Source organism: Lissotriton helveticus, chromosome 2_1 (assembly GCF_964261635.1).
Source record: "Lissotriton helveticus chromosome 2_1, aLisHel1.1, whole genome shotgun sequence".
NCBI lineage: Eukaryota > Metazoa > Chordata > Amphibia > Caudata > Salamandridae > Lissotriton > Lissotriton helveticus.
Genome location: NC_136059.1, coordinates 1118498250 through 1118511241, shown reverse-complemented (window position 1 = coordinate 1118511241; position 12992 = coordinate 1118498250). Strand labels below are relative to the sequence as shown.

Here is a 12992-nt window from a genome sequence, read left to right as displayed (position 1 = left end):
CAAATGTCATATGAAAAGCCCCAGCAGACCTGTCAAGCAGGTATAAGCCTGTCGCACGAAGTTTCTTTGACCGGTCGCGTTTGAAATTAAACCCTGCACAGCCACGCTACTAGAGACAGGCCTTTAGTTAGGTTTACATTATCACTGTAGTGGATGGCACAATGGGTGCTGCTGTCCACTTGTGACCTTTAACTTGCATGCCCTGGGTACACTTTGGTGCCCTATACCAGGAAAGTATAGGTAAGTAAAATATGACAATCAGGAGTATACTCATTTTACCATGTTGAAAGGAGGTGCACAAGAATCTTACCACTGGTTAGCAGAGTTAAAATGCTGTAACCAGCAAAAATAGGATTCAGTAAAAAGGGCCAAATTAAATCCGTGTGTCACTGTCGAAATTGCACATTTCCAACAGATGGGTTGCGATTAGAGTAAGGCATAATGTAAAGGAATGATCAAGGTACAAATGGAAAGAGTTAGACAAAGGTTAGCAAGTTTGGTGGATGGGAGAGGTACCGTGATAGCGTTTCTGCTATGATCAACACTACTCTGGGTTTGATGACCACCTTTGCAACACCCTAAAAAAGGAATTAAAAAACGCTGGATGGTTATTTTTGTGTGTTCTCAAAACAATTATTGTGAAAGCTGTCATCATTGTATGGTATGATTCTCGAGCCAGTTTGAGAACCTTCTCCATGTTTGTGGTCTCAAACGATTTGAAATGGTGGAAATTCTAAAGCAGTTGTTAAGGAAAGGGGTAGTGACTAACGATTTGACAAAATGACATGTTGTGCATCTGCTTCTGCCATTAGGACTGGGTTTATTGTATTGTATTGTATTGTATTAGGGTGAAGTTAGCGTCATACTCTTCATCTGGTATTCACTGTGCAAGCCAAAGATGTTGAACCCATCTATGAGGGAAGGGCCAACCTCCAATGCTTCAGGATATACTTAGAAACTGAGTTATTCATACTTGCCTTTGATAAAACTACAGATTCTGTGCTACTAGGCATGGAATATCAGATGGGTTTCGTACCCTACATTTCCTTTGGTCTCCTAATGTCCAATAACCATGGACCTACATTTCGAAATGCATAATGCTCTGAAATAACTGTCGGTCAACATGCAGCTTTCAACCACTTCTTTAATTGAAGATTTCCCAGTTTATTGAAATTGTGCAACTTACTGGGTTATAATTATGTACTGCGTGGTAATTGTATTTTTTAAGATACTGGGAATTTATTTATGCATGCTTTTTCTCTCCCAGGTTTAGCAGACCGGTTTGAAGAATATCCAAAACTGAGGGAACTCATAAAGCTGAAGGATGATTTAATCAGTCAATCGAACCCTCCTCCCATGTAAGTTGAAATAGACAGTGGTTTTATTCCATTCTGGCTGCATACTATTTAGCTACTCCTGGGCAGCTTAGGCAAGTGCATGCACTAAGTCCTCCTGCTTTTGTTCACTGGAAAGAAAGCCTTTCCACACTCCTATAGTGCAGTAACTACAAAGCTACTCATTTATGTACAGTTGCTAGCATGCGAGTGAGTGAAAGTGTGCATGTGTCTTGGTTAAGCGCGCCTGTGGCTCGGTTACCCCTCTGGTTCAAACAACACATTAAATGGTTAATTGTTTCCTTCCTCTGTTATGTAGAATAGGAGCTCAAATTATGTTTGTGTACATAAAGCAATAAGTGTTACTGTCTGTTTTTGCTACAGGTGGCATTTTTAGGTCTCGGCCTGTGTCGCACTGCGTAAGCAGTGGACAGAGACCGAGATTTTATGTTTTGGCTACAGTGGGGCTTGTACCCGCCCCTCTTCTCCATTGGCTGGCTTCCTAAACGGAGGCCAGCCATTGAAGGAGAGGTGCGTCACTCTTTCAAGCCCCGTCTTTTTGCGATTCGGGGGCGTTTTTTTTGCAGTTTTTAAGCTGTGACATCATCCGTCACTCAACTGCTAAAAACACACCCCCGAATCGCAAAATGACCGTGTTTCTCCGAGGCATTTCTGCCTCGCCTCGGAGAAACGTGGTCATGTGGAGCGCTCCTCTCTTGTTTAAGTGCTTGGCCCTCTGTCTGCTTCGGTGCCGCCCTGCCCACCGATGCACCAAGCACGGACGCGGTACTGGCTGAAGGCCGCAGGTGAGTCACGCAGCTTCCAGCGAGGCCTCCATAGAATCAACAGGAACAATATACCAGGGCGTGTGTTTGTCTATTTTAACAATAACATTGGTCGTCAGAAATCTAGGCTAAAAACCTATTCCTTTGTTAACCCCATCCCCTTCGTGGTTACTATCAGACTAAAATCAAATTAAAAGATTGCCGTAGTCTACTACTTTTTGGCTCGGCCCCCGCTGGCCACGCCCTCCTCCGTCCTTGCATTCGCCGTTCCATCCCTTCGCTTTCTGTTTTCGTGGCCAGCCCCACTCCATCTAGGCCGCACCCACTGTCGCAGTGGGTAGCAATAGAACCGGCGAGGCACCGCCCCGGCTGGCTGCTGCTGGCAGTGACGCGGCGGAAGCCTGCCCCTCCGCTTCAGCTGACGTCGGAGGAAGCTGGGCCCATCGGTGGTGGTGTTGTTGTGGTCATCGCCGCTGTCACAGCCAGAACAGCTGCGGTCTCTCGCTGTTTCACCCGCACCATGAAGTGGATGTTTGAGGACCCCTCTCTCGGTGAGACGCAAGGGCATGACGAGGCAGTGCACGAGAGGGGGCGAGTGAGGGGAAGGCTGCTGTACTGACAGGTGTCTGGGGTCAGGGACGTGTAGGAAGTAATGGAGAAATTATCTATCACCTGGGATGGTCGGGCGGTACGAGTGGCTGAGGCTTTTGTTTTGGGTGGGCCACATTACGAATGCTTAACTTCGGCCGATATTTGGGTCTGACAGTAGACCGTTGTGGTGACAGTCAACCCGGGAGTCTGACGGATTGTTGAGTGTGGGGTTAGAGGTGGGGCTTACCGGGGTAAGATGAGAAGGTGACAGGCGCATCTGTGGGGCCGTCGGGAACTTTTGCCGGATTCTCATTGAATTAGCAGTGGGGCAGGCACTTGTTAACCAGGCCCATTTGGGGAGCGGGCAAAACGCTTATTTGAAAAAGTGCCCAGGCAGAACGGCTCTATATGGATATTCTCTGATAGCCATGTGAAGAACTTGATGGACACCTTGAGTTATGAAGACCCACTGGATCTGTGCATTCTTCCCTGCCCCCTGGCTGTGCTTGCTTCCATGTCCCCTGGCTGTGCTTGCTCCCCTGGCTGTGCTTGCTTCCCTGCCCCCTCGCTGTGCTTGCTCCCTGCTTGCTCCCTCGCTGTGCTGGCTCCCTGCTTGCTCCCCTGCCCCCTGGCTGTGCTTGCTCCCCTGCCCCCTGGCTGTGCTTGCTCCCCTGGCTGTGCTTGCTCCCCTGCCCCCTGGCTGTGCTTGCTCCCCTGCCCCCTGGCTGTGCTTGCTCCCCTGCCCCCTGGCGCTGCTTGCTCCCCTGCCCCCTGGCGCTGCTTGCTCCCCTGCCCCCTGGCTGTGCTTGCTCCCCTGCCCCCTGGCTGTGCTTGCTCCCCTGCCCCCTGGCTGTGCTTGCTCCCCTGCCCCCTGGCTGTGCTTGCTCCTCTGCCCCCTGGCTGCGCTTGCTCCTCTGCCCCCTGGCTGCGCTTGCTCCTCTGCCCCCTGGCTGCGCTTGCTCCTCTGCCCCCTGGCTGCGCTTGCTCCTCTGCCCCCTGGCTGCGCTTGCTCCCCTGCACCCTGGCTGCGCTTGCTCCCCTGCACCCTGGCTGCGCTTGCTCCCCTGCCCCCTGGCTGCCCTTGCTCCCCTGCCCCCTGGCGGCTGTGCCTGCTCCCCTGCCCCCTGGCGGCTGTGCTTGCTCCCCTGCCCCCTGGCGGCTGTGCTTGCTCCCCTGCCCCCTGGCGGCTGTGCTTGCTCCCCTGCCCCCTGGCGGCTGTGCTTGCTCCCCTGCCCCCTGGCGGCTGTGCTTGCTTCCCTGCCCCCTGGCGGCTGTGCTTGCTTCCCTGCCCCCTGGCGGCTGTGCTTGCTTCCCTGCCCCCTGGCTGTGCTTGCTTCCCTGCCCCCTGGCTGTGCTTGCTTCCCTGCCCCCTGGCTGTGCTTGCTTCCCTGCCCCCTGGCTGTGCTTGCTTCCCTGCCCCCTGGCTGTGCTTGCTTCCCTGCCCCCTGGCTGTGCTTGCTTCCCTGCCCCCTGGCTGTGCTTGCCTCCCTGTGTGTGTATGTGGCTCTGGGAGGGGGGGGGGGTGGCTCCCGGGGGTGTGTGGCTCTGTGTGTGTGTGGGGGCTCTGTGTGTGTGTGGGGGCTCTGTGTGTGTGGGGGGGGGCTCTGTGTGTGTGTGGGGGGGGCTCTGTGTGTGTGGGGGGGGCTCTGTGTGTGTGTGGGGGGGGGGCTCTGTGTGTGTGTGGGGGGGGGGCTCTGTGTGTGTGGGGGTGCTCTGTGTGTGTGTGGGGGGGCTCTGTGTGTGTGTGGGGGAGGCTCTGTGTGTGTGGGGGGAGGCTCTGTGTGTGTGGGGGGAGGCTCTGTGTGTGTGTGGGGGAGGCTCTGTGTGTGTGGGGGAGGCTCTGTGTGTGTGGGGGAAGGCTCTGTGTGTGTGGGGGAAGGCTCTGTGTGTGTGGGGGAAGGCTCTGTGTGTGTGGGGGGAGGCTCTGTGTGTGGGGGGGAGGCTCTGTGTGTGTGGTGGGAGGCTCTGTGTGTGTGGTGGGAGGCTCTGTGTGTGTGGGGGGCTCTGTGTGTGTGTGGGGGGCTCTATGTGTGTGTGTGGGGCTCTATGTGTGTGGGGGGGCTCTGTGTGTGTGTGTGAGGGGGCTCTGTGTGTGTGTGGGGGGCTCTGTGTGTGTGTGGGGGCGCTCTGTGTGTGTGTGGGGGCTCTGTGTGTGTGTGGGGGGGTCTCTGTGTGTGTGTGGGGGGGTCTCTGTGTGTGTGTGGGAGGGTCTCTGTGTGTGTGGGGGGGGTCTCTGTGTGTGTGGGGGAGGCTCTGTGTGTGGGGGGAGGCTCTGTGTGTGTTGGGGGAGGCTCTGTGTGTGTGGTGGGAGGCTCTGTGTGTGTGGGGGAGGCTATGTGTGTGTGTGGGGCTCTGTGTGTGTGGGGCTCTGTGTGTGTGTGGGGCTCTGTGTGTGTGGGGCTGTGTGTGTGTGTGTGGGGCTCTGTGTGTGTGGGGCTCTGTGTGTGTGGGGCTCTGTGTGTGTGGGGCTCTGTGTGTGTGGGGCTCTGTGTGTGTGGGGCTCTGTGTGTGTGGGGCTCTGTGTGTGTGGGGCTCTGTGTGTGTGGGGCTCTGTGTGTGTGTGGGGGGCTCTGTGTGTGTGTGTGGGGCTCTGTGTGTGTGTGTGGGGCTCTGTGTGTGTGGGGCTCTGTGTGTGTGGGGCTCTGTGTGTGTGGGGCTCTGTGTGTGTGGGGCTCTGTGTGTGTGGGGCTCTGTGTGTGTGGGGCTCTGTGTGTGTGGGGCTCTGTGTGTGTGGGGCTCTGTGTGTGTGGGGCTCTGTGTGTGTGGGGCTCTGTGTGTGTGGGGCTCTGTGTGTGTGGGGCTCTGTGTGTGTGTGTGGGGCTCTGTGTGTGTGTGTGGGGCTCTGTGTGTGTGTGTGGGGCTCTGTGTGTGTGTGTGGGGCTCTGTGTGTGTGTGTGGGGCTCTGTGTGTGTGTGTGTGGGGCTCTGTGTGTGTGTGTGTGGGGCTCTGTGTGTGTGTGTGGGGCTCTGTGTGTGTGTGTGTGTGGGGCTCTGTGTGTGTGTGTGTGTGGGGCTCTGTGTGTGTGGGGCTCTGTGTGTGTGGGGGGGCTCTGTGTGTGTGTGGGGGGGCTCTGTATGTGTGGGGGGGGCTCTGTATGTGTGGGGGGGCTCTGTGTGTGTGGGGGGGGGGCTCTGTGTGTGTGTGTGCGGGGCTCTGTGTGTGTGTGTGTGCGGGGCTCTGTGTGTGTGTGTGTGGGGCTCTATGTGTGTGTGTGTGTGGGGCTCTGTGTGTGGGGGGCTCTGTGTGTGTGTGTGGGGGGCTCTGTGTGTGTGTGTGTGTGGGGCTCTGTGTGTGTGTGTGTGTGTGTGTGTGTGTGGGGCTCTGTGTGTGTGTGTGTGTGGCTCTCTGTGTGTGTGTGTGGGGCTCTGTGTGTGTGTGTGTGTGTGGGGGGCTCTCTCTGTGTGTGTGTGTGGGCTCTCTCTGTGTGTGTGTGTGGGGCTCTCTCTGTGTGTGTGTGTGTGGGGCTCTCTCTGTGTGTGTGTGTGTGGGGCTCTCTCTGTGTGTGTGTGCGGGGCTCTGTGTGTGTGTGTGTGTGTGTGCGGGGCTCTGTGTGTGTGTGCGGGGCTCTGTGTGTGTGTGCGGGGCTCTGTGTGTGTTTGTGGGGGGGCTCTGTGTGTGTGTGGAGGGGCTCTGTGTGTGTGTGTGGGGGGCTCTGTGTGTGGGGGGGCTCTGTGTGTGTGGGGGGGTCTCTGTGTGTGTGTGTGTGGGGGGGTCTGTTTGTGTGTGGGGGGCTCTGTATGTGTGGGGGGGGCTCTGTATGTGTGGGGGGGCTCTGTGTGTGTGTGGGGGATCTGTGTGTGTGGGGGGGGGCTCTGTGTGTGGGGGGGGCTCTGTGTGTGGGGGGGGCTCTGTGTGTGTGTGTGTGTGTGGCTCTGTGTGTGGGTGGCTCTGTGTGTGTGTGTGGCTCTGTGTGTGTGTGGAGCTCTGTGTGTGTGTGGAGCTCTGTGTGTGTGTGTGGAGCTCTGTGTGTGTGTGGGGGGGCTCTGTGTGTGTGTGGGGGGGCTCTGTGTGTGTGTGGCTCTGTGGGTGTAAATGCAATAAGTCATGCATTTGCAAGCGATTAAGCTATTGGCATTGTAAATGACAATGCCATTTATTTATGATTTAAAAAAAAAAAAAAGAAAGTAATGAGCAATGTCAAAAGCTCTTTCTTTAATAATGCCGAGACCATTGCATTGTAAATGCTTGTTAACATTTTAGTCAGGGGTCAGAATGCAAGGCGGACCTGTTGGTTTTGTGAATGCTTGTTAGTTGACTGTTGTAATATTTTCTGTTGCAAACCAGACGATCTATAAACATCCTAGGGGATTCTGTTTTGCACTTTTTGACTGCTTCAGAGCTAGCTCTTTAATTTCTTCATGTTTTCTACAACTAGTTCTTAACATTCTCAACATTGACTGTAGAATGTATTTTTACAGGGTTTCTTGTCTTCAAATATCCAACTCCTGCTGGTTTAAAATGGACATCACATGGATACAAGGATTATAGTTTTCTTTTCATGTAATGAATGCAGACACGACACATGGGATTTTGCTTGTTTCTAGGCATAATGTTTTGGTTGTCCTTTTGTCATTTGAATCCAAACAAACCTCTGTACTATGGTTGCCGTTTATAAAGGCAATTTGAGCTTAATGCAGTCTTTGTCGCCTGGGTAAGAAATATCCCTGGCAGTCTGGAATGCAAATTGTTTTCTTTTGGATCTGCCAGTGTATCTCTAATGCTATTCCACCATGTTCGCCTCTGTTGTAGAACACTTATTCTGGAAGTCAGCTTGTCATCTCGCTGAGGCATTTAGTCATTGGTGTCATCTGCAGCTCAGCATCTAAGCCACTTCACTTGCTTTAGCAGATACAGATTTCTCAACCTCTCTATGGAGAACACTCCATTTAGCAGTCTGTGATTGATGCTGCCATTTAGCTGCCCATATTTTAATCTCTTCATGCATTGGAAATTGAGGTTGATGTATGCAAGGTGAAAGTGGAGTACCTTTGTAGAGTATTCTAATTCAGTATGAATGAATGAATGTCTTTATTACATAAAATATTAAAATATTTCTTACAATAATAAGTTACAGTAAAAACAAAATAAACACCACAAACGTTATAAAGCTTAAATAAAATCCACATCTCGTTTGCATTTCCTTAAGGCACCAATAAGTAAAATATAAAAAAATTGGTAACTTTCCCAATACATTTACAGTCTTTTTTTGTAAAAACAATATGCAGCAGCCTCCTTAATAGATCTGCAATTGTTGAAAGAAATGCATTTTTCAAATATTTGTTCCTCAAGTCTAATAGGCTGGACACAAACAAATTAAATGCTCAATTGACTCCTCCTTATACATACAAAGACGACATGCCTTTGAAGGTAAACAATTAGCATCCCATAACCCTTCAAATTGGGATATCAGAATCATCATAAGACGAAATCTTACATATTTTAATTTACATCTTTAAACGTCTTTGATTCAAATTATGATATAAATATTCTTGTTCTACACTAAGATATGATTCTGTTACATGTTGAAAATGTCTGTATTTCTTTATTGCTAACAAATCAGCAGCCCGAGTATTCATCCTTAAATTAATATCCTCTAAAACAATTTAATCAGGTCTAATAATTACTGAAGATTATTTTCCATAATTACTCTATTAATACCTGCTGAATTTAATTTGGGATACAAGTTGCACTAGTCTGCAGGGCTTTAAGTGGGATGAAAAAAATGGGGGGACTCTCAAAGGGGCGTGGCTTATGTTTAAGGCTGTGGCTTAAAAACACTTAAGCTAAAAATCTGTTCTAACTTAGTGTGCTGCCCGACTTGTGTTTGTTGTTTCTGTCATTACATCCAGATAGGATACAACAAGTAACATCATACCAAGTCAGGACTATTGGCTTTGTCAATGACTGTTAGTCGCATAAGATAAATGAGCAGCAATTACGGCTTGTATATATTATTGAAAAAGCTTCCACTTAAAGCCCTGGTGACACCACAACAATGTTGCAGCTCCTGAGTTTCCTGAGGGAAATCCAGAGAGTAATGACTGTTTAAAGAATTTCCTTTCCCCCTACAACGCTTACCTGGCATGACGTCATGCCATAACTTCTCCACTAGTGAGAAGTGTGAGCAGTGTGAGCAGCGCACATCAGTGTGCCTGCTGTCACTGCTGTCCGGAAAAAACACGGACCGCCTGTGCCAGGGCACAAAACGGAGCCTGATCGAGACCCGTTTCGAACCGCCCTTTAAAAACCTGCCGGTGCTTAGCACCAGTGAGTCCCGGCCCACTTAAAGACCTGCTTGTTTGTCTTGATCGTGTTAATCAGCGATCTTGAGGAATCCTTGTTTGCGATTGCACAGTCACAATAATAATTTAACCTTGCTGAAAGCTATCTTGCAGTTAATGATATCGTAGATAATCTCAATCTCAGTTGACAATGTGGGAATGGCAGACGAATATTTAGTAAAAACGTTAATTTGTTTATGTAACTTTTATCAAAGTCCTTAATACATTTTCCAGGGAGCACTATTGCTCAATATAATGTAGCGGGGGCTAAGTTAGATTCGAATGCCTTAGGAGATTGATAAATTGCATGGCCTCCATGAACTTTCATAAATCTTCTAACTGGTTGTGCGGCTGGGCAAGCCTTAGTTTTCAAATTCAAGAGATGAATTGACCATCTAATCTTAGTATCTATCGGTCGGCCGTGATAATTATTACTTGTGACTTCCTCCAGAACGTGCTCATTCATTTTTAGATTAACATGATTCTGATATTTACCAAAGGCCATAACTTTTGTTTTACAGGGATTCATTTTAAGGTAATTTTCCACGTTGAATTTGTTTAGCTTATATGACTGTAACTGAAGGCCTAACAGGGCCATTGAGAAAAGAATAAGATCATCCACATATGCCATATAGGTCAAGTCAAGTCAGGAGCATTTATAGCGCGCACATATCACATCCGAAGGAGTCTCATGGCGCTTGCAGACGACACTGACCAGAAGAATAGCTAAAATCAGGAAAACAGCCAGGTTTTGAGTTTCTTGCGAAACCTAAGATGTTCAGTGGTAGTTCGCAAATCCAGCGGCATCTTATTCCAAAGAGAGGGTGCCAGGAAGGAAAAAGCTCGACCCCCATTTCTGGCCATTTGGATTGGCCGTGGGGTAAGCAGTGATTTGTTGCTTGATCTGAGTTGTCTGCTTGGCTCATACCAGGTGAGTTTGCGGGACCAATATTTTGGGCCTTTCCCATACATTTGTTGATGTGTCAAACACAAGATTTTAAACGTAATTCGCTTCTTTACCGGGAGCCAATGTAACTCCTTGAGGCAGGGGGCAGAGGAGGACATTCGTGGTAGGTTCAGCACTAAACGTGCTGCAGTATTTTGCAAAACCTGCAACTTTTTCAAGAGATTTTCATTCGTTGCCAATAATAGGCATTTCCATAATCCAATCTATTTATAATTAGGCCTTGAACCAGGGGTTTTCGTGCCTCGTCAGGTATGCATTTGAAAACTTTTCGAAGATTACGCATAATTCCGAAACATGTTCCCACAATATGGTCAGTTTGGCATTTCATAGAAAATTTATTATCCATATGGATGCCCAGATTACGCACCGATTCCTTAGGAGCTGGTCAGTCGCCTAGCTGCGCTGGCCACCAATCCTGTGTCCAGTATTCGGTAGCCTTGCCAAACAGCATGACTTCTGATGTGTTGCCGTTTAGCTGCAAATGATTCTTGCCCATCCAGTTCTTTACCTCAATCATACACTTTTCTAAAGCGGGATTTGGTTTCCATAATGTCAGGGCCAAGAGTGACCAGGATTTGGGTATCATCAGCGTAGGATAATACATCAAAACCAAATGACCTGATCACTTTGGCTAGAGGTGTCATATACACATTAAAAAGTGTCGGGCCCAGTATAGAGCCCTGCGGGACACCCCTTTTGACTGGTCGACTGTTGGCTACATTCTTACCCACTTGCACTGTAGTAGTGCGATTGGATAAATAGTTCTTAAACCAGTCTAGGACCCCCCCTCTGACACCAATCTCCCATAGCCGTTGGATCAGAATGCGATGGGAGATGGTGTCAAAAGCCGCAGACAAATCCAGGAAGATTAAGATAGTTGCTTGATGTTTGTCCAGCGCCATCCTGATATTGTCTGTGACCTCTATCAATGCAGTCTCCGTGCTGTGAGCAGCACGAAAACCAGACTGGGAGAGATCCAGCAACTCCTTACTCTCCAGGTAGTTTACCAGTTGCCCATGTTTTACAATTGAGATAGGTTATTGTTTTACCACCAAGATTTGCAGACAATGCCTCCGGATGGTTTAAATATTTTGACAGATCCACAATGTATAAAAAAAAAAAAGTGGCGCTAAAATGCAGCCTCGTTTGGGTCCATTTAATGTTGGTATTTTTGCTGATAGGGCATTTTTTGTCAGCTTAAACTGAAGCCAGATATAGTCATGGCGTGATATAAAAAAATGTAGAATAGCATGTTTGATTCCACATTTGGACATTTTTTTCACAAAGTGTTTTTCTAATTGACCTTGTTGAAAGCTGATATATAGTCAACATAGCATACGTATAAACTAATTCCTTTTTGAGGATTTATTTACTAAAAGTTTTTAATCAAAGATGTTATCAACCGTCGAGCTTCCAGTTTGCTCCATAGGAATGTGAATAATATCAGAGTCCCTCCATAAGAAGTTAACACACATGAATTTCGCAAAAAGCTTTCCATTCGGCATCTAAGATGAGAATGTGATAATTATTTAGGTTCTGCTCTGAGCCTTTTTTGTGCACACGAAGAGAGTAGGATACCAACACCTTTATAAATAAATCATCCCATAACCGAGGTTTTGCTTTTATCACATCAGTTGGTATACCAGTAGGGCCGCCTCTCTAGAGAAATGTGAATTGGTTATTACCATCACCATCTCAGTTCTAGTAATCCAAAGATCACTTTTGTAATAACATGGAATTTCAAATGTGGAGCTACTGCAAGCATAGAGATTGTCCACATGCTATACTTCATATGGTATGTAGAAATCGTTAGCCGGTTTAAGAGAACCCGTACCCCAACCAACCAAAGACCTGAATAGTCTTGTATTATGAGTTTTAATAGTGGTGCAATCTCATCCATGCTGACTCCTGATTCCTTAGACGGATTTCCTGAATTTCATTTCATGATTGTTTTTTTCCTTTTATTAACTCAATATCTCTCCAGACATATCTCAGTTTCTTTAACCTCTTTAGTGCGGGCGGAATTCCGCCCGTACGCTGGGATTTACTCATTCCCATGTTTCATGACGAGCTGGGCTCGTCATGAGCGTGCGAGGAGGCTACCTCATGACGAGCCCAGCTCGTCATGAGCGTCGAAGGGGTTAAAAAAAACTCATTTGTTTCTGATGGTTTCTTTTTGCTAAGATTATAAAGTGATCTTTAGTTTTAGGACAAATAAACAATCTATTCGTTGTGTCTATTGGAAATAAAATAAAATATATCTTATAACAAGTTCATCCAATGACTACACAGTTTAATAGATTTCTGTGAAAATAGAGATGTATTTAACATTGATTAAAACTGGCATTCCAATTAATTGATTTTAAATTAGTTAAAGTGCTGGTAATTTAGTACGCTCCCTCGATACACAATGACCACAACCCTGAACAGTATGTTGTGTATATGTTTCGAGGAAGCCTAACGACGCCACTATAATAGCTTTCTTATATTGATTGCTTGTCTTTTGACCCTGTATAATCTTTCAGATTGGTCACTCATGGAACATGGTGGCAACTTTTCCAGATGCATGAACTGAAAAACATTAAGGGGCAGATTTCCTAATATTTGGGGCAATGCAGCAAGTCAACTTGCACTGCTTCAAACGGAGAGAGAAGGAATGTGCCATGTTTACTTATGCGTGTTTCTGCTCTCTCTGCACAGGCACACAGTGCAGCCTAGCGCCAAAGCAGACACCCTTATTCTATGGTGCAAGGGTTCCTGCGTTACTTGGCAGGTAGGGTCACCTTCCTGCACAAAAACAGTCCTCTCAGGCATTTTCAAGAAATACATGTATTTCTCCTTGTTACACCTCACCAGGGAAGGTATAGCATTTTGTCGCATTCCCATGTTTACTAGTGTTATTAAATCTGGTACTGTGGCAAACACCATGGGTGGATGCGTCGGAACACCCACGCTCCACCCATGGAATGCCTTTCAGCATAGAGTAACACAAAGCAGCGGCATGCGCTGCCTTGCGTTACTCCAGATTTACTAT

At 48.3% G+C, this 12992-nt stretch overlaps 1 protein-coding gene across 1 annotated transcript in view; it reads left to right on the top strand.

Moving 5' to 3' along the window:
* The window catches only part of METTL14 (methyltransferase 14, N6-adenosine-methyltransferase non-catalytic subunit), a 202156-nt gene that overhangs the window by 63231 nt on the left and 125933 nt on the right, over positions 1-12992 (top strand). Inside the window, exon 6 of the mRNA XM_078675944.1 lies at positions 1268-1358. Within this exon, the coding sequence (XP_078532070.1) occupies positions 1268-1358 (91 nt within the window). The remainder of the gene's footprint in view (positions 1-1267; positions 1359-12992) is intronic.